We start from the raw sequence: 26,435 nt of genomic DNA on the forward strand, positions 1-26,435 counted from the left end.
TAACTTTTGTATAATGTGTGAAAGAGGGTCCTATTTCTTTCTTTTTGATATGGATATCCAGCTCTCCTAGCACCATTTGTTGAAGAGACTGTTCTAGCCCAGCCATGAGGGTTTGACAGCCTTGTCAAAAACCACGTGACCATAGATGTAAGGGTCTAGTTTTGAGTTCTCAATTCGGTTCCATTGATCACTACCACTGTAGCTAAGTGATATGCTCAATGGTCAAGAAGTGAGAGTCCTCAAACTTCATTCTTATCTTTAAAAATATTTTTGGCTATGATTTTTCTTATTTCTGTGGGGTCAGTGGTAATATCACCCTTCTCATTTCTGATTTTATTTTTTGCATATTCTCTCCTTTTTATTGTCAGTTTAATGGTTTATTTTATCTTCTCAAAGAACCAACTTTTGGTTTTGTTGATTCTATTGTTTTTTGTTCTCAGTTTCACTTATTTTGTCCTGATCTCTACTATTTCTTTACTTTAGCTTGATTTGGGATTAGTATGCTGTTCTTTTTCTATTCCAGGTGTGTAGTTAGGTCTTTGATTTTAGCTCTTCTTTTTTAATGTAAAAGCATTGATGAGCATCTGTTTTCCTCTCAGCACTGCATTTGATGTGTCCCAGAAGTTATGATATGTTGTGTTTGTTTTCATTCATCTCAAGATAATTACTGAATTCTCTTGAAATTTCTTTGACTAGTGATTATTTAAGTGCATGTGGTTTAATCTCCATATATTGATGAATTTTCCCTTTTTCTGTCCATAATTTATTTCCAGCTTCATTCCACTAAGACCAAAAAAATTTTTGTATAATTTTAATATTTAAAGTTTATTGAGACCTTTTTGTGACCTAACATACCATTATCCTGTAGAATGAACCATAATCTCTTGAAAAGAATGTGTATCCTGTTGTTTTGGAGTGTAATGGTCTATAAATGACTTCTTAGTCTAGCTCGTTTATATTATTATCCAAGCTTTATGCTTCCGTATTTATTCTCTGTTCAGATGTTCTATCCATTTCTGAGATTGGTGTATTGAAATCTACAACTATTATTGTAGAGACATCTATTTCTCACTCCAGTTTTGCCAGTGTGTTTCAGTATATTGGGGTACCCAGATTAGGTGCATACATATTAGAGTTATTTATTCTTGGTTAATTGCCTCTTTTATTAATATACAATGACTTTTTAAATTCCTTATTGCAGTTTTGCATTTAAAATCAATTTTCTCCAATATTGGTATCCCTATTCCAGATCTTTTGTGTTTACTATTTGCATGGAATATCTTTTTCCAACCTTTCTCCTGGTTGTATACTTATGTCTGAGGTGAGTCTCTTGTAGACAGCATATGGATAACTCAGTTTTTTTAATCAGTTCTGTCAGTCTACATCTTTTGTTTGGGGAATTCAATCTATTAACATTCAATGTTATTACTATAAAAGAATTACTTACTACATCCATTTTATCATATGCCTTTCCATTGTCACATTATTTTTGTCTGTCTTTAAGTTACCCTTCCTAAATTTCATTTCTACGCTCTTCTCCATGTCTCTCACTCTTGTTTTTTCTCCCTTTCAGGCCGCAGCATGCCTTTTAGTATCTCTTGTAGATATGGTCTTTCAGTAACATGCTTTTTCAGTTTTTGTTTATCTGTGAAGACTTTAAACTCACCCTTCACCTAAGAAGGACAGTTTTTCCAAATATAGAATTCTTAGCTGGAAATTTTCTCTTTCATTACCTTAAGTATATCATATCATTCACTTCTTGCCTCCATGATTTCTAGTGAGAGATCAGCACATGATCTTATTGAAGTTCCCTTGTATGTGTTGCTTTGCTTTTCTCTTGCTGCTTTCAGAATCCTCTCTTCATCTCTGATATTTTTCATTCAGAATAATAAGTGTCTCAGAGTAGGTCTATTTGAATTTATTGGTTGGAGTTCATTGTCTTTCTTGGATATTGATATTTATGTCTTTCTTAGGGGTTGGGAAGTTTTCAGTCATTATTTCCTCAGATATTCTTTCTATTCCATTTCTGTTTGTTTTTTGAGGCTCTGATTACACAGATGTTTGTGTGTTTCATGCTGTCATTCAATTCTCTGAGACCCTGTTCCATTTTTTTCCATTCTTTTTTCTTTCTGTCCTCTTGTCTTTTCCAGGTTAGATGTTCTGTCCTTGATATCACTAATTTTGCCTTCCATCGATTCATATCTGTTTTTATATGATTCTGATATATTTTTATTCTCACCCGTTGTCATTTTCTTTCCCATAAGACCTTTTACTTTTACATACAGTGTTTCAAATTGTTCTTTATGATCACTCTGTATCTTCTTAATATCCTTTATGTCTTTAGTCATATTTTCCTTCAAGCCCCTGAATTGATTTAGGAGATTTATGTGATTGTCCTAAATTAGTTATCTTGAATCCTGTATCTCATCAGGATATTTGATTTATTTCTTTGGCTGGATTAGATGACCAACCCTCTTTAAAGAGAATGCCTTGTGAATGATGTATCTATTTTCAGTGAGGCACTAGGCAAAATCATTTATGGCATCCTTGTTTGGGAATATAATGTAATATGAGTTGGGGAGAGTACATCTAGGACAAAGAATAAGTTTTGGAGTCAAAGAGATCTGAGTTCTAACTCAAACCTTTTACTTACTAGTTACTTAATAGACTTTCAAAAATTAGCTTAACCTCTCAACGTCAATTTCCTCATTTATGGTGTAATTATAACTACTTTAGATATTTACTTTGAAGCTTTTGTAAAGTTATTTATGAAAAGTTTCAAAGTGTCTAGCATAGTGTTTACTCAAATTGGGCTATTTTCTAAAATTCTATGGTTCTATGAATACTGAAATTAATGAATGAATCGGTCTAACATATACTCTTATTTGATGGGTGTATTGTGTTCCTGTTACTTTTTAGCTTCAGTATGCTATGGGTCTCTTTTTAATATTCTATTTAATATTCTGCCTGGTATTCTGATTACTTTATCCTACTATTGTTTTTAAATCAAACACAATCCATGCCTAAATTTTTTTCTAAATTGAAAATTTCAGATAAGAATTTGCATCACTAATTAATTGCACCATCCATAGTGGGGGGATTAATTGTATGCTTATTTTTTTTAAATCACAGGTTCACAGAAACTTTATAAATTGTTATTAAAATGGAAAACTGTGAAGAAAGAAAAAGATAGCAGTTGGAGTTAAAATTCTCTTTTGGAGAAGTCATCACTTAAAAACGATATGCTCATTTGGAAGGTCCCAGGAGTAAATTGCAAAATTTATTTTTTCTATATAATCGATGGATTTCTTTATCATTCTTTGGAGTCGACGATGTTCAGAGAAGGTGTGTAATGGGAAATGCGGCATGCCGGTGTTTTCCTAGTAATTGCATCTTGGATTAGTTTGCTGCTTTTTTGAAGAGATTCCATTTTGAAGTGCAAGAACCAAATGTGATGGATTTATCTTCAGAAATGAATAGACATGGGAAGAATCCAGTGAGTCACAAACTGGAAGATCAGAAGAAGGTAATACAAATGCATTTCCTTTTGTTTCGGCCTTTTTGTTTAGGCATTAAGGAGAATTTTGTAAATTGAAAATGATTGTGCCTTATTAGATAAAATAACATAGTTTAATGGTCAAATATCCTGCCATACAGCCAAGTATTGATGTGCAGATGATCTTCATTACTAGTTGTTGATTTTGTTTCTAATATCTTCTGCATTTGACCATCAAGTGAGTGGGCAAGGGATTTCACTGTGTTCGCTCTCTGTTGACTTTGTGCTGTGACATGCTGGCCTTCAGGTATCTGAGCAGTCCCTGGGTTCCTGGGTGATATGTGGTTTATGGGGCATCTCTGGAATAATGGAGCAAGTTGATGCTTTCCTAAAAAAGCTCCTGCTTTGCTGCCATTTGAAGATATAGGTGGCATTTAAAATGCTCCAAATTCATGTTGTAGTGCAAACAAACTTAGGTTTTATCATGTTTACAACAGCCTGGGAACAGAAATTGGGGGAAAATATCATCTTTGGTTTGATTCATATGTGATTTTGAGGGAACTCATGGAAAATATCAAGGAAGGATGGTGTTAACATTAAAAAAAATGGATTTAAAGAGCTTCTGACTAAGAAGATGGGAATTGAATACTGAGGGTTGCATTTAATCCTTGTTTTTCTGCCTTTTTATAAACACTTACCTGCTGCTAAACTCCTGTGATGTGGTGAAAAACCTCTAGAACAGGGGTTCTTAACATTTTTTGTTCTACAGACCCCTTTGCCAGTCAGGTGAAAACCATGGACCCTTTACTAAGTCCACAATATACTGTGTATTATTTAATAAATATGTTACACTTGCACCAACACGTCGCCACAAGAATGTTTGTTTTTTTTAAAATTTCAATTCGAGCTCACAGATCCTTAATCTAAACAGCACTTATCAGAAGGGTCAGACACGGTGCCCAGGAAAAAAAGGTCAACTCATAATAAAAGGTATTCTCTTTTGTAGTGCTTTCATTGACTTTTAATACAGGAGAGGTATGTGGGGCCCCAGGGGGTTAAGGCATAAAACCAAGGAATAATGAGATAATGGAAGCAGATTTTTGGTTAGACATGGATCTAAGAGGCATGATGATTAAGGCTTGTTTTTCCATCTCTCTTAGAAGTGTTGTTTACAGGTCACTTTGCATGTCCCAGAGTACAACTAGCTCTTTCACAGTTTTGAAGATAAGATTAGAAGAGGCTAAGCAGAGTCAATAACTTATTAATTTGGCTCTGCCATTGTGACTGATGCCAGCTGAATGGGGACTGCCATCATTAAAGGCAGAAATGGATGGATTATTTATGCCCGGTTTGTTTCATTCATTGGTTCTACCTGCAGTATAGTAAATCTCAGAAAATACAAAGTTTTCTAAAATCCAAGGTGCTTGGAATTAATTTTCACTTCAATATGAATATAAGTTTCTGTGCAAAATAAGTGTGTTACCAAGAATGCCATTGGTTTACAAATGATCAACATTTTTTTTTCCTGATGGCACTAAGGGTATTAATTCAGAAAAAATTGGGAGAAATTTCCATCTAAAGCATGCTCTGCAGTTTTTAAATACTAAGGAGCCATTTAATCAATTTTTATTTACATTTTTAAAATGTCATTAACTTTGATGGTGATGTGCCACCTGCATTGGTAAGTGAAGAGGAAAATGGGTAGTTGGTTAGCAATTAATATTTTACAACTCTAATCTTGGATAGAAGTCCAGCTGCTCTGGCAGGAAAAAAAGGTGCCTCTACAGGAGCTATACTTGTATTTCCTCAATAAGAGATATATGTAAATATAAAAGGGATTGCAAGTTGAAGAATGAAATGAATTCTAAAAGTCATTCTGAAAATTTCTTGTGTGGAACTTTAGTAGTCAGTAATGGTGCTTAGTTTCCCAGGCCAATTCACAAAGGACTGTTCAATTCATAAAGAATGTGCAAATAGTAATAAATTTAGGCAAAACTGTGGAAAATCATGATTCTGCAGGGAAATTCAAAAGACTAGCTTGGTGGTGAGCTACAGAAGGATCCCCATCTCACTGTAGCCTCACCTTCTAGTCAGGGTAGAAATGAGGCAGGAGTGAATATTTTCAGCAGTGTCAAGATGAAAACACAGTTGTAATGACTCCCTGGCCACCCAACTGGTATGGGCATTCCCCGAGGAGCTTTGATATATGAGGGATGAAAGCAAGGTAATGCTCAGATATGTATATTCTTAACATTCAGATTTCTTTAATGTCAGATGAAACATCTACTCTTAATGCCTCTTTGGTGCGTTTGTATGAAGTAGAAATGAACTGTAGCATCATAAATCTTTGTAGACTAAACTTTGGGGATAGCCCTGCCACCAGGATAATCACCAGTAGAGATTATAAAATCCTTCATGAAATTATATTAATTCATGATGAATTAATTTAGTAGTCACAGGATTCCACATCAGTGAAATAAAATACATTTTTCCTAATTCATCATATAATCTATAGTCAAAGCAATTTTTGACATTACTAAAAAGTGTGTGCTTTTAGCAGGTTTGGCCTATTGGAGACATTCAAGAAAAGATGGATTGAATTTGGTTGAATGTAGACACCTATTTCAGCCCCTGTACAACTGATCTCTTGTTTGGTGGACAAATAGCTCATTAGTTTTTGTTCTTAATTAAAATATCTGGATATGAAATTCTTATGCCCCGCTTCTAAATATAAACTCTTTGAACTCTGAATGCATGAGTTTGTGAATATGTTCAACTGAAGTAAGTAAGTGAATGCTAGGGAAAAGGTTATTTATGGAGAGCTTATGATATGCTGGGCATGCTTGATCCCTTCCAATTTCTTCAAAAAGTATCTTCCTAGAGAGATGGAAGCTGCTTTTACCTCGTCAGGGGTTTTGGCCCTATAGAAATAATCATCAGTTGCTCAAATTAAAGACTTCAAAAATACGCGTGACTTCATGGGCTTCTTTCAAATAATGCCTCATCACTTTACTAAATCACTTTACTAAAGGAAAACACATTTGAAAATTTAAAAAGTATCATATCTACGAGTGCCATCTGAAGTCATCTTTTTTTGTGATGGGAAAATTTTGTATATATATATTCCCACTTAAAAAAATAAATAAAAAGAGTCACTAAAGAGACAATGACAATCAAATGAAGTACATGATCCTAGATGACATCTAGTAAGGGAAAAGAAAAGGCTCAAAGAGACATTGTTGGGACACATACAAAATTGCAATATACACTGTAAGCTTTATATCAATGTTAAATTTCTTGAACTTGACAACTTGGTTATATAAGGGAATATCTAAGTGTACATGGGAGTATTAAGTGTTGGTAGCATAATACATACAACCTATATTCAAGTGTTCAGAAAATAGATAGATAGAATGATGTGGAAAATAGGACAAACTGTTAAAATTGGTGGGGCTGGGTATTGGGGGGAGGGGTATGTGGTTAGAGTTCTCTGTGTGGAGTATGTATTATTTTTGCAACTATCATGTTAAGTGTGAAAGTATTTCCAAAAAAAAAGTTTAAAAAATATGGGCCTGAGACAGTAGAGACTCTTTTCTGGTCCTGGGGAAGAGGTGAGTCAAGGTGAGTGTCATCTTCTGCCTGAAAGAAGACAGGTGCTGAGAGCACTGGCTGGGAGCAGGTCTGCTACACATATTGGAAGAAGTCCAGAGGTCTGGTGGTGTGCCGCCCAGGGCTGAGGTGCTAGCTCTGTGATGTCATTAGGGACTTGCTTAAGAAGCTAGTGGAATTTCAGCAATGGGGACTTAAAGGGCTCCTGTCAGAAGAGGCAGGTCATGGATTGGTGCACCTAGCAACAGATGAGAAAGAAAAGCCATTTGCTAGTTACTCCTCCTGGTCCTGGGGTGTGGATAAATCAACAATTTTGATTTTATAGGAGTCGAAGAAAATACTTCTAAGAATCTCAAAATCTTGGGTTAATATAAGACTAGATAAGAGTTAATTTGCCTTTTTGATTCCTGGGTGGTTTTTTCAAAAGAACTTTTAGATAGGCTTGGCCTATAATCCAGCTCTTGGCATTCAGTTTCTGGAATGTCCCAGATGGGAGAAGTATTATGGCATCCCAAAGCTCCTGAATATCCACAATGAAATATTTTACTTTTGAACCTTTTCATAGATTGATGCCATTGGGGTTGGTATATTTATTTCCACTAATTTTATTGTTTTGTTGGATTATTCCTGTAAAAGCACCTAGAATAGTGAAAGCCCATAGGTACAAATGTCACTATGTGTAATTAATTGTGACCTTGAATTGAAAAACAGTACTCAGTAGATTTTACTGTCAATCAAATTGCAGCTGTTTCCAATTCAGACAGCCTTGGACACTGATTTATTGTCCCATGATTATTTTGTGTATTCAACCAAAACTTATGTCACTGTCAATAGTTTACTGGGTACTACTTTAAAAGGTAGCAGGAAGCACCTTTTGAAATCATTGATTATTTCTGTAGAAGTGCATTAAATGTTTGGTGACGTGTTGGAATTATTTTATTGCTCTATTTTCTAAACCAAAAGGGATGAACCGTATTATTACATATATTCAGAAGTATTTACTTTTATGGAAATGTCTAAGTTTGACTGACACCATCTCAGTCCTTCCTAAAATCAAATCTTTTACATATTCAGTTAGTCAGCATTATATTCACCCTGCCATGCAGAAAGCACAAGATAAATTTCAATACATTATGTCTTTCTCTCTAAGAGATGTCAATTATTTCAGAAGTGAAACACTATGAGTGTAGTGAATGCGGGTGTTTGAAATGTAGAATCATGTAAAATGAGATAAACGATTGCAGTAATTGCACGAGAAGAGGGAGGCTGATATGAAGAGCACCTATTATTTTAGCAGCTGTCCCTGTGATATTTCAGACTTAAGACCAAATTTAAACAGGGGTTTAGAAAAAGCATCTTCTGTAAGTGACAGTGAGAAATTCATCAGTGTTAATCCAGGTAGAGTGTTTTCATTCTTTCTCTTTCAACTGACATCAAACAGAACTGTGGGCCAGGTGCATGCATGTGTATGCACCTATGTTAGGCTACTCTAATAATTTTACAGAAAAGCTCACCCCCTTCTGATTGCCAGTGCTTTTCAAAGTAATAGCAATTTACTAATTTAAAACTAGCCTAATTCTTATTTTACTACATTTTCCATAGTGTGCTGATTCTTTTAGGCCATGTATTTGTTGCATTTTCTTGCAGTGATGATAAAGTTGCATCATTTAAGAGTCAAGAAGTACATTAGGATTTTACTCACATGTGTTGAGGACTACTTGAAATCGTTTATGTTGGAAAGTGATTAAAGATCTGTCTTATTAAGAGAACAGATGAAGAAAAGTCACCAAAGAAGAGAAGGTTTAGTCAGAATATACTCAGCCCTACCTTTCTTTGATCATCTCGAAGGGTGGGCTAATTAAATGGTGCTTTATTTTGATAAATCTTCCAGGTTTCCTTTTTGTTAGTGTGCGTAAAATAGGTTAAAGGAATGGTGGGGGAGGAGGAGGTTTCTGGATTAAAACCACATTGCTTATTAATCATTTGATCCTGAAGCATTGGTGCTAATGTACATGGATTGTACTGGAAGTTTCCACAAATTATGCTTAGCTATTATGCAGTAACTTATTAAACTTAGGAATTTTGAAATACAGTAAACTATTCTTCCAATGCTATTACATAATCTAGAATTAATACGCAGACGCAAATATGAATGTCAGGTTCACAAAGAAACTAATATTGGAATTATGGACCGCTGAGAGGTGATGCCAATCAATGCTGCAACTCATTTCTCTCTCTGCCATATTACCTTTTATAAAATGATGCTGCAAGCAGCTGTCCCCCACCCATTCACCTGGAGTGTTCTAAGGATGAATTAGTTCTGCTCAGAAGTAATTCTAGAAATTTCTCTCTCAGATCTGAACTTGGAAGGAACTTGCTTTAAAAGTCCCACATAGATATCTGAGGGTTGATATGGCCACTGGGATTTTTACTCCTGATAGTACACATTTTCCATGTAAACAGACTTAGGATAGAAAGAACTACAGATAGGTAAAATGAACACAATGAAAGCATGCTTTGTGGTCCCACCCCTTTTTTCTAAACCGGACCAAATGCTTTTTCCTGATTCGTGGACTTGTGATGTCAACAAGTACAGTGACTATATATCTTCACATAGATAAAGAGACAAAAACACAGGTCCAAAATATGATACTGTTCTGAACATGTTTCTCCTGGCTTTTTTCATTGAATAAAGTGACAACTAGATTGAAAGTACTTTTTTCTTCTAAAATATATTGAAAAACTATGTACATACCCAGTGCAGAAAATTTTAAAAATGGAATACCTTATAGCATAAATTTGCTCTTACCTTTCCATACAAATATCATTAAGTTTTATGTCTTTGCTATTTTTCTAGTATATATACACATGTAACTTTATAAAGCAAATATATTTTGTGACCTCTTTTGAATAGTCAAGCATTTCACTGTCAATTTCCCTTCTAAACTGTTTTTATAAAGAGGCTGGGAATTTTTTCCATTTGATCTTAAAAATAAATAAATTTGAACAGGACACACCCATTTTAATATACAAATTCAATGATGTCCAGTTATCCCTCTTGGGGCCTGTAGAGGTCCGATATGGTTATAAATACCAATAGTAGATACTGGATTATTTTTGTAATCTAGTCTATTACTGGGTATGATTGAGTTATGATTACGACTTTGATTGAACCATGTCATTAGGGCATTGAGTCTCCACCCCTTGGTGGGTGGCAATTCACAGATAAAAGGCATGGCAAAGGACAGAGTTGAAGCTTTTGAGGCAAGGGTTTCTGATGCTGGAGTTTCATGCTGAAGTCTTAAGCTGGAGCCCTAGAAAATCAGCATGCAGAGGAAATAGAAGCAAGCCCCGGGAAGAGAGAACCTGTGCCAGGGGAACACAGAAAAATAGATATGGCTCCTTAGATATGGTAGAAACCCCAGGGAGAGAGTCAGAGCTGTTCAATTAATAGTCTACAGCTGACCTTGTGGAGAAAGGCAAAGCCTAGAGAGCCTCATAGTCTACAACTGACCTTGTGGAGAAAACAGGAGCTGAGCCCAGAGGAACCCAGGAAGCCTGAACCCTCGCAGACGTTGGCAGCCATCTTGTTCCAACAGGTGAAAATAGACTTTGGTGAGGGAAGTAACTTATGCTTTTATGGCCTGGTATCTGTAAGTTCCTACCCCAAATAAATACACTTTATAAAAACCAACCAATTTCTGTTTATTTTGCATTAGCACCCCTTTGGCTAATACATGGCCCCAGGTAAACTGAGATCCAGAAATCTTACCCCAAGGTAGCCAGGTATATAAGAACTGGAAAGGGCAAGCAAGAGTATCATTAAAGAATGCTGAGCATCAAAAAACCAAAACAAAACAAAAAACAGGAAAAATATTTCAAGGACCAAAGATCTGAGACTAATCAGAAGATTAGAAGATGATTTGGCACTAGAATGGAGTGGGGCAAAAGAACAAGGGTATAAACAGAGCAGAAGAGCAAAGAAAAGTTGGGAATGGGCTGACCTGTCCCATTTGTTTCTATGAACAGTAGGCTGCATGCTGATGAGTAGGGTTATCTGATTTAATAGCACCAGAAAGGGTGGACAGAATTTTATTTGCTTTCCTTACATAGGAACTGTCCAAATATCTCAAAGTCTAATGATATGCAGTGAATATGCAGTCTGAACTGATGGTATTCTTTGATAGGAGCAAGATTGCTTGAAGAGAATCTAGGTTGAGGGCTGATCAGGGTCTTCTCTCAACTTTAGAAAGCTTCTAGGGCAAGGAGCTGGGTAGCTCAGTAAATTTATTTGGGGTGAAGAGTTAAAAACTCAAAGCATGGTGAAATACCTGTGATAAGATTTATATAAAACTAAGCACTTCTATTAATGTGTTATAAAAAGAGTGGGCATAAGGAATTCTGTCTATTCTGAATACTAATTTGGAAAATTGGAATAAAAAATAAAACAAACATTAAGAAACCTCTAAATCTTTGCAAATTATGTTCTGAGGACCAGCATAATCGGTATCATTGGGGAATTACTAGAAATAGTCTCAAGCCTCAAGTTAGACCTCCTGAATCAGAATCTGCATTTTAACAGGATCCCCAGGCAATTCTTATGTAGATTAATATTTGAGAAGCACTCTTCTAAAGACCATTTCTGAGACCTCACCAGTAGGATCAAACTTTAGCTTCCTGCCATGGTAATGTGTGTATTAAGGTACCATTTATTGTCTGCCTTCCAGTTCCTGTCTCCCCTACTCCCCTCTCAATGTGTCTTGTGAGCGTTAGCCAAATAAACTACTTGCATTTGGACCATCGTGTCAGGGTCTGCTCTGGGAAACCTAAACTAAGCATTCTGTATCAAGAATTGTGGTATCCTTAGAGCCTATTTTTAAAAATCATGTTCTTAGACTCTGTTAGCACAGTGGCTTGGAATTTAAAATTTTCAAGAACACATCCATCCTTTTCAATTCCGATTTTATTTTTGGATACCTAAGGGCATATATGGTTGTATGATAATTTCAGCACTTGTTTGGTATGAGTGGCCCTGAGTTATAAACACACAATTCAGGTGACCCACACATAGGAAAAGCTGCTGTCAATACCCACTGCCTCTCCATTATTGATGAAACTGATATTGTCCCAAGTATTTGGTGAAATAGCTGCCAATACCACTTTCTATCTCCTACCTTCACTTCACACATTAAAAAGCAAACAAAATGCAATTGAGACATTTATTGAACCAGGTGTCTGGTGTTTGGGATATGGTAGGTTTTAATGTGGAATCCTACTCATTCCTCCCTCCTCTAGGGTTCCCTGCCAAAGGAACTATATATACACAATAGATAAATGGGGAGAAAGGATAGCATTATATTAATAAATGTGTGTGTGAAAATGTACCCATGTACTCCCTATTGCAGATCTTCTGAGATTTGGGATCTTAGATCCTGAAGTGAAAACTAGGTTTTCTAGTTCCTTAAAGTTGGAATCATTGCTCCATTTTGCAGACCTGAAAATTATTAACCATATTAGTTGTGTGGATGAAGATGGACAGAGGGTGCCTACACTTAGCCTGCCAGAAAGAAAATTTTCTTAGGTAAAATCACAAATGAGCAAGGTAATGAGAAAGAAATGATGGTACCCACAATACTGCCTTTAGTGGATAGTAACCCTACCCACTAGTGACACATGGCCAATTCATCACTCATGACCAGAGCAGTCAGACGAGCAATGTCTTTGGGAGGATATAGTGAAGATTAGTATAGCAAAGGGTCAAGAGCAAAGGTTCTGAATACGATTGCCTCAGTTTAATTCTTGGTTCTGCCACTTTGTCAAATTACTCAGCCTCTCACTTCCCTCAGTGTCCTTATTGGCATTATTTCATAAAATGATTGGAAGTATTAAAAGTGATAATATTTAGAAAGCATTTGGAACAATGCTTCAGACCTAGGAAACACTCAATAACTACTAGCTATTAGAGCTGGGCTAAAGAGTTGGCCATGGTCCAGCTTAAATGAGCAGAAGCCAAAATGTGACCTGAGGGGCCTACGTGTACTTCCTTATCACTTGATTTTCTGAGGCTCTGGACATGCTAATGCTGAATGAATTCCAGGTTAGCTCAATTTACAGCAGTCTATTTTAGATGTTCTTGTTTCTATCTTCATTTAGTGAACAATTTTAGCACTCTTAACACCAGGTTTCTCAAAAAGTAAAGGACTTCTTTATTTGGGTGTGAGGATAAAAGAAAAAAAAGGACATGATGGAAGTGGAACTAATAAATGAAGCCTTGATTTTTCATCCTAGCCCCATGGTGGAATTCCCTTGTGGGTCTTGTAATCTTTCCTTGCTTATGTTGGTCTTAGCGTTAGTAGCTCATTTTAGGCCATGGCTTAGTCTGGTAATTCCCTAGAATATCTCATTTTAAAATATGTATACATTGCCAAGCAGAGCAACCCCAATCAGTGATTAAAGCTTAATCCTAAAAGCCAGGACTGAGAAGTCTGTGAGCTCACACTTTATTTTCCTGAGGGTAGTAAATATAATAAATACTTTCTAATTATAGCGTGTTGCAAATAAAAAGTTATCTTTAATCTAATGTGCATTTTTAAACTTTTTATTATGAAATAATTTGAAACTTACAGAAAGTTGCAAAAAAAAAAATACAAAAAAATACATGAACTTGAATATCCAAATACCCTATCCAAATACCAGATAACCGACTTTTAACATTTTGCTATGTGTTTTTCTGACTTCCTCCCCTTCTTTCACTTTTTTCCTGCCTCCCTCCCTCGGTTCCTTCCTTCTTTCCTTCTGTTTTTCCTCTCCCTTCCTCCTTTCCTCCTCCCTCGCTTCCTCCTTCCCTTCAATCCTCCCTCCCTTCTTTCCTTATCTTCTAATTTTCAAATATTTGAGAGTAGATTGCATACATCATGCTACTTTAATGCTTAATACTTCCATGTACATTTCCTAAGAACAAGGTTATTCACTTAAGTGCCCACATTAAATTAAAAAAAGACATTAGGTCTTTAATTTATTTCATTCATGATTTGTAGTTTTCCATGTGCAAGTTCCTTACATTGTTGTTATGTTTGATTTATTTTATCCTTTTATTTGTTACTGTAAATGCTATTGTTTACTTGATTTCCTTTTTGGATTATTCATTGTAGGCATTTAGAAAGATGACTGATTTTTTGGTGTTGATCTTGTACACCACCACTTTGTTGAATTCATTTATTAGCTCTAATGGCTTTATTCTCGATTCTTTGGGATTATCTATATATAGAATTTTGTTATCTGTGGATACAGATTGTTTTACTTTTTTCTTTCCAATTTAAATACTTGTTACTTCTTTTTCTTGTCTAATTGCTCTGGCTAGAATATATAATACAATGTTGAATGGCTATGGTGAAATCAGGCACCCTTGTTTTCTTCTTGATCTTAGGTGGAAAGCTTTAGTCATACACTTTTGAGTGTGAAGTTAGCTGTTCTTTTGTTTTTTAACTCTATTTCCTCTATCATGCTTAAGAATTTTCCTCCTATTCCTAGTTTTCTGAGTACTTTTATGAAGAAAGTGTGCTGGATCGTGCCCAGTGCCTTTTCTACATAAATGCAGTGTGTTGCATTGATTGATTTTCTTATGTTGAGTCACCCTTGCATTCCTTGGAAAATCCCACCCAATAGTTGTGTATAATACCTTTGCTCTGCTGTTGGATTAAGTCTGAAACATTTTGTTGAGGATTTTTGTATACACCTCCATAAGGAATATTGGTCTATAATGTTCTTGTGATGTCTTTATCTAGCTTTATTACTATGGTGATAGCCTCACAAAATAAGTTATATAGTGTTTTCTCCTTTTCAGTTTTTTTCTGGAAGAGTTTGGGAAGTATTAATGTTTATTCTTCTTAAATATTTGGTAAAATTCACCAGTGAAGCCATCTGGGCCTGAAGTTTTTTGTTGAGAAGTTTTTGATTACTGATCCAAACTCTATTTACTATTGGTTGGGTGAGAGTTTCTATTTATTCTTGGGTCAGTTTAGGTAAATTTTTAATCTAGGAATTTGTTAATTTCGTCTAGATTATCTAATTTTTTGGTATTCAACTGATTGTACTATTCTCTTACAATCCTTTTTAATTTCTCTAAGGTCAGTAGTAATGCCCACCCCCTTTTATTTCTGATTTTTGTTATTTGTGTCCTCTCTATTTCTCTATCTAGATAAGGAGTTTTCAATTTTGTTGATCTTTTTAAAGTTTTGTTATAGTTTTGTTGATTCTCTCTATTGTTTTTCTATTCTTTATTTAATTTCACTCTTACATTTATCATTTCCTTCTGCTTACTTTGGGTTTGATTTAATCTTTTCTTCTAGTTCCTTCAAGTGTAAGGTCAAGTTACTGATTTGTGGTCTACTTTTTTTAATGTAAGTATTTATAGCTATAAATTCCTTTCTGGACCCTTGTCTTTGCTGAATCCCTTAAGTTTTGGTATGTTGTGCTTATGTATCTCAAGATATTAAATATCTCAAGATCTTTCCTAATTTCCTCATGCTTTCTTCTTTGACTTATTGATAGTTTGAGTGTATTATTTAATTTCCACATATTACTGGAAATAAAAGAAATTTTCTCTCTGTTTTCTCTGTTACTGTTTCTAGCTTCATTCCATTGTGGTCAGAGAATATACTTTGTATGATTTCAATCTTTCAAGCTTTTAAAATGTGTTGAACTTTGTTTTGTGACCTAACATAATATCTATCGTGAAGAATGATCTGTGTACACTTGAGAAGAATGTGTATTCTTTTGTTGAATTAAGTGTTCTAAATGTATCTGTTAGGTCAAGTTGGTTTATAGTATTATTCATACAGTACATTTTAAATAAAATTTTACTTTCTAAATTCTAAATATTAGTTTCAGTTTTGTTTCTATTTTCAAGCAGAGAAAAAGAGCATTGAGCCAGGGGAAAACTCTTAATGCATCAACTTATGCATACTTTATCCCTACCACTTCCATAGTGAAATAGGGAATGTAAAAAATGTATATAACAAGAGTATGGAAGATGGTGGCAGAATAAGGAGCTCCAGGAGTCATTTTTTCCTACAGAACAGTTAGTAATCAGCCAGAGCTATCTAAATCACCAGGAGACAAGAAGAGCATCCTGCAACATCCTTGGAAGAACAGAAGGAAGACTGCCCATCTACAGTGATAATTCATGAGTAGAATACTCCAGACATGGAGGCCTGAGCCCATCCCCCTCTGGTGGCTCAAGCCACATTGGGAGCTATACCCTGGCTGAAGATGGAAGCTCCAATTCCCAAAAATGGAGGAGGAAAAGACAATTGGGCAGTGACTTCAACTACTGATTAATAAATTTGACTGGCTAAAGCCCAATCCTGAGGACAGCTAAAGTTTGAACCTGCTCAAGTTAGAAAGAGGCTAGTAGCATCCAATTTAAGTCCACACTTAGCATGTAGGGAAGACAGGCTGATTGCCCATCTCAGTGATGGTAGGGACCAGATTCTTTCCACCCAGTTTGGATTACAGCCCTACCCTAGACTCTAGCCCCACCTCCAGCAGTGAGGAAGCTGAGGCAACCTGCACCAACTTCTCCTGGCAATTGCAGGTGCTTCTGGCCCATATGGACCATATTTTTGGACACATCATTGGCTCTACCCCCACCCCTCCATAGGACAGGAGGGGAGTGGTGTTTCCCCAGCTTCTCCAGGCAACTGCAGGTACTTTCAACCCACACAGACTAGAGTGCTGTGCACTCCTATGGTTCCATCCCAGCCCTGACAGGGCAGAAGGGACAGTGCTCCCTCAGCCTCTCTGGGCAACTGCAGCTGCTTTCAGCCTGCATGGACTAAGCTGTTGGAAACATCTCTGACTCCATACTCACCACTGACAGGGCAGAAGAGGGGATAGTACACCCTCAGCATCTCTGTGCAACTTCACTTGCTTTTGGCCTGCACGGATTAGACTGGTAGGCAAGCCTGTGGATAAATCTCTACCCCAATAGGATAGGAGGGGAGCAGTGTTTCCTCAACCTCTGCAGGCAACTGTAGGTAATTTTGGCCTACAGGAACTAAAATGTTGGGTACTTCTGTGGTCCATCCCTGACCCTGACAGGGTAGAAGAGTCATTGCTCTCTCAGCCTCTCTGGCCAACTGCAATCACTTTCAGCCTGCATACACTAGATTACTGAGCACATCAGAGGCACTGTTTCCACCTCTGGCAGGGGAGGAGGAGCACCAGTGTTTCATCAGTCTATCTGGGCAACTGTGGTCAGTTTTGACTTGCATGACTTAGTTTGCTGCCCACATTCGCAGTTCTATTCCCACCCCAGGTAGGGGAGGAAGGGGCATGGAGCTTCATCGGTCTCTCTGGGCAAATACATACAGACAGTCTTGGCCTGCATGGCTTGGACTGAGGGTCACAGCTGTGGATCCATCACTAACCCTGGCAGAGTAGAAAGGTGGGAGAAGCTTTCCTGGGACAACATGGGCAGCCTCAGCCTCCATGACTTACAGTACTGACCATATCTTTGGCCCCTATTCTGCAACCAACAAGGAAGAAAGGGCAAGAAACAGATGAAAAAGAGCTGGAAAAAAAAAAAAAAAACCCAGATTGGCTAACCATGATCCACTAAAAAGTTCCAAATTAAATTGAACCAAATCAAAGAAGGGCTGTAGCACAAAGCCAATCAAATATAAAGCCCTAAACTAAAGAAAGAAAGAGACCAAGAATAAATACATCTAGAAAATCAGATGCTGAGACACCAACAAAAAATTACAAGAAACAGGAAGGTATGGCCCAGTCAAAGAACAAAATAAGCCTTCGGATGACATAGACATAAAGGAGTTGAGATTAGTTGTAATCAGAGATGTTCAAACAAATCCCCTTAATAAATTCAATGAGAGGGATACAGAGATTAAGAACATCAAGAAGACACTAGGTGAGCACAAAGAAGAACTTGAAAGCGTACAAAGGAAAAGAGCAGATACTTTGGGAATGAAAGGCACACTAAGTGAAATAAAAATACCTTGGAGGCATAAAATGGCAGTTTTGAGGAGGTGGAAGAAAGCATCAGTGAGCTTGAAGACATGGTCTCCGAAAGTGAACATACAAAAGAACATATTAAGAAAAGATTGAAAATAATTGAACAGGATCTCAGGGAACTAAATGACAGTAAGAGATGTGAAAACACATGTAGCATGGGTGTTCCAGAAGGGGAAGAAAAGGGAAAGGGGCAGAAGAATATTTAAGGAAATAATGGTAGAAAATTTTCCAAACCTACTGAAGGATGTAGATATTCTTGTCCAAGAAGTCAGCACACTCCCATTTGAATAAATCCAAACAGACCTACTCCTAGACACATACTGACCAGAATGTCAGATACCAAAGATAGAGAATACTGAGAGCAGCTAGAGAAAAGTGATTCATCACATACAAGGGGTGCCCGATAAAATTAAGTACTGATTTTTCATCAGAAGTCATGGAAGCAAGAAGGTAGTTGTATGATATATTTAAGATACTGAAAGAGAAGAACTGCCACCCAAGAATCTTGTCTCTGGAAAGACTGTCTTTTAAAAATGAAAGTGAGTTTAGAATAGTCACAGATAAAGAGAAAGAGAGTTTACAGCCAAGAGACCTTCTTCACAGGAAATACTAAAGGGAGTACTATAGCCTGAAAAGAAAAGGCAGAAGAGAAAAGCTTGGGATAGAGTCTTAAAATGTAATTAAACATGTAAAAAGAGTGTGAAAACAAGATATGACAGCTAAAACCCAAAGATCAAAATGGATGAAGTATGAACTGTCTTTACAGTAATAACATTGAATGTTAATGGATTAAACTCCCCAGTCAAAAGACGCAGGTTAGAGGAATGGATAGGAAAATATAAGCCATTTTATGCTGTGTACAAGAGAATCACCTTAGACCCAAGGGACAAAGAGTTTTAAAGGAAATGCTGGTAAAAGATATTCCATGCATGTAGTAACCAAAAAAAAAAAAAAAAAAAAAAAAGCTGAAAAAGCTAGAGTAGCTATATTTATATTGAATGAAATAGACTTTAAAAGCAAAGTTATCATTAGAGACAAGAAAGGTCATTTTATACCAATAAAAGGGACAATTCACTGGGAGGAAATAACAATCATAAATGTGTAGCACCTAACCAGGATGCCCAAACTTACAAGAGGTAGACATGATAAAACTGAAGGAACAAATAGATGTATCTACAGTAATAGTTGGATACTTCAATAAACCACCCTCATCATTGGATAGATCTAGGCAGAGACTCAATAATATGTTTGAATAATATTATAAATGGTAAAAACCTAACAGACATATATAGAACATTGCACCTTAAAACAGCAGGATATACATTCTTCTCAAGTGCTAATGGTTCTTTTTCCAAGATAGATCATATGTTGGGACACAAAGCAGATCTCAGTAAATTTAAAAAGATGGAAATTATACAAAGCACTTTCTCAGATCATAATGGAACAAAGCTTGAAATCAACAATGGCAGAAAAAGGGAAAATTCACAAATACATGGAGATTAAACAACACACTATTAATCAGTGGGTCAAAGAAGAAATTGGAAGTCAATAAATACCAATGAAAATGAGAACACAACATGTCAGAACTGATGGGATGTAGTAAAAGCAGTACTGAGAGGGAATGTTATAGCCCTCCAATCTTACATTAAATAAGAAGAAAAAGCTGAAATCAATGACCTAACTACACACTTGGAGAACTAGAAAAAGAACAGCACACTGTGTCCAAAGCAAGCAGGAGGAATGAAATAACAAAAGGTCAGAAGAAAAATAAAATGAAATTGAGAACAAAAAAACAGTAGAGAGAATTACGATAACCAAAAGTTGGTTCTTCGATAAGATCATCAAAGTTTACAAACCTTTAGTTAGACTGACAGAGAGAGAGAATATGAAAATTAAATCAGAAATGAAAATGGGGACATTAAGTACTGACCCCACAGAAATAAAAGAGATCATAAGAGGATACTATGAACAACTGTATGCCAACAAGCTATACAATATAGACGAAATGGAAAAATTCCTAGGAACACTCAAACAACCTACAGTGACCCTAGAAGAAATAGAAGACCTCAACAAACCAGTCACAAGCAAAGAGATTGAAACAGTCATCAAAAAATTCCCCAAAATGAAAGGCCCGGGATCATATAGCTTTGCAGATGAATTTTATCAAGCATTCAAGGAAGATATAACTCTTCCAAAAAATTGAACATGAAGGATACTACCAAACTCATTGTATGAAGCCAATATCACACTAATAGCAAACATGATAAAGATGTTATGAAAAAAAATTACAGACTCATTTTTATAGTGAATATAGATGCAAAAGCCCTCACCAAAATACTTGCTAATTAAAAGAAAACACATTAAAAGAATTATTTATCATGACCAAGTGGGTCAGGCATGCAAGAGTGTTTCAACACAAGAAAATCAGCATGATACACCAAATTTTTTTAAATGAATTCAGAAAAAAGAAAATTTTTAAAGCCACTTTAGATTACATAAATATTATCAAAAAATACAGGGGATTCCAATATGCTCCACACTCTCCCCCTCCCACACTTTTCCAAATTAACAACATCCTTCGTTAGTATGGTACATTCGTTACAATTGATGAATATATATTGAAGCATTACTACTAATTGTGGACTCTAGTTTACATTATAGTTTACACTATATCACACACAATTTTGTAGGTTATGACAAAATTTGCAAGGCCTGTATCCATTATTGCAATGCCATTCAGGACTATTTCAGTGTCCCCAAAATGCTCCCATATTACACCTATTCTTCCCTCTCCCTCCCTTTAGAACCTCTGGTGGCCACTGCCTTTATATCAATGATAAAGGTTCTTCCATTGCTAGAATAATAAGTCTATAGTAAATAATAATAAGTCTACTTGTTCACTGTCCATTCCCCAATGCTGAGTATTTTCAGGTGGTGATGCCCACTCTGTTTCTAACTGAGATGGAACTAAGATCCCATGGGGCAGATGAATGGAACTATCTTGCTGGCAGTTGCAGACACTCCCTGTTCCTTGGGATGGGCATTGTCCATCATCATCTCCTTGTTGTCCCAGATGAGTCCAAAGAATTAGAGAGTAGGTGTTGCAACTCTGCTGAGTTTCAGGGGTCAACTGGCACGTGAACAAATCAAAGATTTTAGTCTCTGAGATATATACTTAAAATGTAATGCTAATTATAGGTGCAAATAAAAGGGGCAGAAGAGCCTTGTGTAAGGAATCTATAAATGAGTCTAACTCTGTTATACTGGGGAGTATAAATTCCAGAGTAAGGCTCACTGACAGGGTGCCAAATTCCTGAGCTTTTCTGCCTGATTTTAGTGTCTGTATGTCTCTAGAGCCTTCAGGAGCCCTACTGTTTGGGACACTATTAACTGTGACAGTCAATGAGATCCTGCTGAGACATACATAAGGGTAACCTCCTGCTTTGTTCTCATTTGGAGGGACAAGAATCCCTGGAGAAATTAGGTACTGCCTAATAAAACAGACCAATATGGCAAGCCCTCAATATTATTTCAAGTAACTATGAATCTTATTCTTCAAAAATTGAAACTTAGTGGTTACCATAGGTTCTGAGGGGAGGAACATAGGGCATTCTTTAGGGCATTAGAATTGTTCTGCATGATTTTGCAATAACAGACACAGGCCACTTTAAATTCCATCAAAACCTATAAAAATGTACCTTCCAAAATGTAAACCATAATGTAAACCATCGACCATGATTAGTAGCAAACTTTAATATTTTTACATCTTACAAATGTACCATCTGCATGTTAAATATTATTAACAGGGGAGAATGGAAAATTGGGAAGGTATTGGGTATATGGGAATCCCCTGTACACCTTATTTGTAAATCAAGAAAGAAAAATCACATGATCATATCAATTGATACAGAAAAGGTGTTTGACAAAAATACAGCATCCTTTCTTTATAAAAACACTCCAAAATACAGGAATCAAAGGAAACATTCTCAATATGATAAAAGTCATATGTGAAAAACCCACAGCTAACTTTGTACTCAATGGTGAAAAATTGAAAGCTCTCCTGCTGACATAAGGGACAAGTTGAAGATGCCCACTGTTACCTCTGTTGTTCTGTATAGTGCTAGAGGTTCTAGCTAGAGTGGTCAGACAAGAAAAAGAAATAAAAGGTGCCCATATAGGAAAGGTAGAAATAAAACTTCGGCTATTTGTAGATGATATGATTCTATACCTAGATAATCCCCCCAAATCTACAACAAATCTAGAGTTAATGATTTAGCTGAATGACAGGATACAAGATTAATATGCAAAAATCAGTAGTATTTCTATATATTTGTAATGAACAAACTGAGGAAGTCATTTAAAAAATCCATTTTCAATAGCAACAAAGAGTCAAATACTTAGGAATAAACCTAACCAATGACATAAAGCACTTGTCTTCAGAAAACCACAGTGCATTGCTAAAAGAAATCAAAGCAGACCTAAATAAATGGAAGAAAATTCTGTGTTAATGGGTGGGAAGACTAAATACCTTTATGTTGTCAATTCTACCCAAACTGGTATACAGATTGAATGCAATCCTGATAAAAATTCCAACAGCCTTTTTTTTTTTAATGAAATGGAAAATCCAATTGTCAAATTTATTTGGAAGACTAAGAGGCCCTGAATAACCAGAAACATCTTAAAAAGGAGGAACAAAGTTGGAGGACCCTTACTTCTGGACTTTAATCTTATTGCCTAGCTGCAGTGGTAAAAACAGCCTGACAGTGGCATAAAGATAGAAATATAGAGCAGTGGAACCAAACTGATGATTCAGAAAGGGACCCTCACATCTGTGGTCTAATGAGTTTTGACAAGGCTGTCAAACCCACTGCGTTGGGTGAGAACAGTCTATTCAACAATGGTGCTGGGAGAACTAGGACCCCTACCTCATCCCTTATACAAATATTAACGCAAAGACCATAAAACTCTAGAAGAAAACATAAGAAACATCTTCAAGACCTGGTGATAGGTGGTTGTTTCTTAAACCTTACACCAAAAGCACAAACAATGAAAGAAGAAAATGGATAAAAGCGATCTTCTCAAACATAAACACTTTTGAATTTCCAAAGACTTTGTCTATAAGGTGAAAAGGCAACCCACTCAATGGGAGAAAAGATTTGGGAACCACCTATCTGAAAAGGTTTTGATATCCATTCTATATAAAGAGGTCATGCAATCAATAATAAAAGAACAAGCAATCCAATTTAAAAATGGATAAAAGACTTAAATAGACATTTTTCCCAGGAGGAAAAACAAGTGGCAAAAAAGCACTTCAAAAATATGTAACAGATAAGTGATAAATCATGCATTGTAAAATACTATAATAATTGTAGAGTCTTTGGGTATATATGTGGGTATATTTTTCCTCAGTGTGAGGAAAAACTAATAAGATGTGATTCTTTCTTCCAATACGGTTTATAGTCTAGTAGCATATCTATATGTTCCATGTCCCCCTTCTCCAACCTTGATCTTCCCCCTCAATGTAACTTGGCTATCAAGAGATCTTAGAGGCGTTCAGGGGAGTTAAGGTAGACTGATTTCAGACTATTACTAGTCATTTAGTTGTATTGGGTAGTTTTCAATGGGTCTAATAACCTAAACAGTGTTTATTACATGGATATATGTGAAATACAGTCCCAATATTTAACGACTGACGTAAAAATCCATTTTAGGACCCTATCTCCTTTGCATTGATTTTTCCTTGACTTACAAATGCTTAAAAATACTAATATTTATTTTTATGTTCCATAGAAGATCATTGTTATTGTGCTCCAGTTTGAATCTGAAGATTTGTCAATTCTAATCATTAACGCAATAAAAATAAATGCCTTTTAAATATAGGTTTTGGAATAATTATCCATGATCAAATTTTTGTACTTCTTAAAATAAAACCATCTTTTTTTTTTTTTTTTTTTTTTTTTTTTTTAAAGGATCTAAAATTTTTATTCAAATTGTTATGATCATTGAGATTATTTATACTGTACATGACTATAAAACGACCTTTTAATGTGAGAAAGGCTTTTTTTAATTTTGGTTTTGGGGTTTTTTTCTTTGTTTTGTTTTGTTCTTTCTTGACCCCCTACCTCTCCCCTGCCCCAACCTGCTGTTTTTGCTGTCTGTGTCCATTCGCTGTGTGATCTTCTGTATCTAGCTCTCACTTCTTCTCTAGGACTCACCAGGATTTGATCCCGGGGACCTTATGTGGAAAGAGGTTCCCTGTCAATTGCGCCACCTCAGCTCCTGGTCTGCTAAGCTTCACCTGACTCTCCCCTTTCTCTTTTGTTGCATCATTATCATCTTGCCTTTGTGACTCACTTTCACAAGCACTGGCTCACTATGTGGGCACTCAGCTTGCCACACAGGCACTGGCTCACCACGCAGGCACCTGGCTTGCCACATGGGCACTGGCTCACCATGCAGGCACTCGGCATGCCGCAACAAGCACTGGCTCACCACGCGGGCACTCGGCTTGCTGCACGGGCACTGGCTCACCATGCAGGCACTCGGCTTGCCGCACAGGCACTGGGTTACCATGCAGGCACTCGGCTTGCCGCACAGGCACTGGCTCACCATGCGGGCACTCGGCTTGCCGCACAGGCACTGGGTTACCACGTGGGCACTCGGCTTGCCGCACGGGCACTGGCTCACCACGCGGGCACTTGGCTTGCCGCACGGGCACTGGCTCACCACGCGGGCACTCGGCTTGCCGCACGGGCACTGGCTCACCACGCGGGCACTCGGCTTGCCGCACGGGCACTGGCTCACCACGCGGGCACTCGGCTTGCCGCACGGGCACTGGCTCACCACGCGGGCACTCGGCTTGCCGCACGGGCACTGGCTCACCACGCGGGCACTCGGCTTGCCGCACGGGCACTGGCTCACCACGCGGGCACTCGGCTTGCCGCACGGGCACTGGCTCACCACGCGGGCACTCGGCTTGCCGCACGGGCACTGGCTCACCACGCGGGCACTCGGCTTGCCGCACGGGCACTGGCTCACCATGCAGGCACTCGGCTTGCTGCACAGGCACTGGCTCACCATGCAGGCACTCAGCTTGCTGCACAGGCACTGGCTCACCACGCGGGCACTCGGCTTGCTGCACGGGCACTCACGTGGGCACTTGGTTCACCATGCAGGCACTCGCATGGGCACTTGGCTTGCCATGCAGCACTTGCATGGGTGCTAGGCTCACCACATGGGCACTTGGCTCACTATCCAGGCACCCACATGGGCACTCAGCTCGCCGCACAGGCACTCTTTCTTCTTTTTCACCAGGGTGCTCCAGGGATCGAACCTGGGACCTCCCATACGGTAGGTGGAGGCTTTATCACTTGAGCCACATCCGCTTCCCTTGAAATGATAGCCCCCATTTCAGTCTTTTAGGAAAACAGATGGCATTACTTATTTTTAAAAGGTGAAGGTTTTCATAGAAGACTTTTCCAGGTTAGAAGATATACTGCCCGGCGCTCCGCCGCCGCCGGCCCCGGGCTCCGCGCGCGGGCTCAGCAGCGCCCGCCGCCTCGGCCGCCGCGCTCCTGCGGCCCCATCCCCACCTCGCCCGGGCACCTCCCGCCTGCCCGGCGCGGCGCTCCAGCCGCCGGCCGCCCACGACCGTGGCCCGCTCGGCCGCCGCCGCCGCACCCAAAACCATCTTTTATAAATACTTCTTGATATGTATTACACTGGGCAGTATAGTTGACTAATCATTAATAAAAAAATATGAAACATATTGCCTATTTAGAATCCAAATTTCTTATGTACATTTTAGTATAATGGTAAAGCAGTTCCTTTTATGGCCAGTGGATGCAGCTCTTGGCTAAGAAAGTTCTATACATTCAGAAGGCTCTATATATTGCCTACTATGTTCCCATGAACTGTCTAGGTTTAAGTCAGAGAGAGAGATGGAGTTTTGACCCATTCAAGTGAATCATTCTACTTTTCTGTGTTTTATATATTGGATTTTAGCATAATATTTTGTTGGAAGAAGGAGTTCAGTTTAAAATATGAAAACAGATTTACATGATACAATATTTTGGCTGAATTTAATGTGTAACTAAATTTATTGAGTATCTATTGGGTAGCTCTGTGGTAGGTAGCAGTAATACTGCTTTTGTAGGTTAACCGCATTACTAATGCGCTATTCATTTACATGTATCACTACTCCTTTGCTCCACAAAGTGGGTTAAACTCCTAATATCTGAATAGGAAACCCACAGTTTACAACCTTATGGCAATTTTGTGATGCTGAAGGTCAGATATT

General features: G+C 37.5%; 1 protein-coding gene across 2 annotated transcripts in view; it reads left to right on the plus strand.

Moving 5' to 3' along the window:
* NAV3 (neuron navigator 3) overlaps positions 1 to 26,435 on the plus strand; it is an 894,692-nt gene that overhangs the window by 261,200 nt on the left and 607,057 nt on the right. For both annotated transcript variants that reach the window (XM_071218968.1, XM_071218967.1), the window contains exon 2: positions 3,133 to 3,526. In XM_071218968.1, the coding sequence (XP_071075069.1) occupies positions 3,455 to 3,526 (72 nt within the window). In that variant the 5' untranslated portion in view covers positions 3,133 to 3,454. The remainder of the gene's footprint in view (positions 1 to 3,132; positions 3,527 to 26,435) is intronic.

The sequence above is a fragment of the Dasypus novemcinctus genome, chromosome 12, assembly GCF_030445035.2.
Source record: "Dasypus novemcinctus isolate mDasNov1 chromosome 12, mDasNov1.1.hap2, whole genome shotgun sequence".
NCBI classification, from domain to species: Eukaryota; Metazoa; Chordata; class Mammalia; order Cingulata; family Dasypodidae; genus Dasypus; species Dasypus novemcinctus.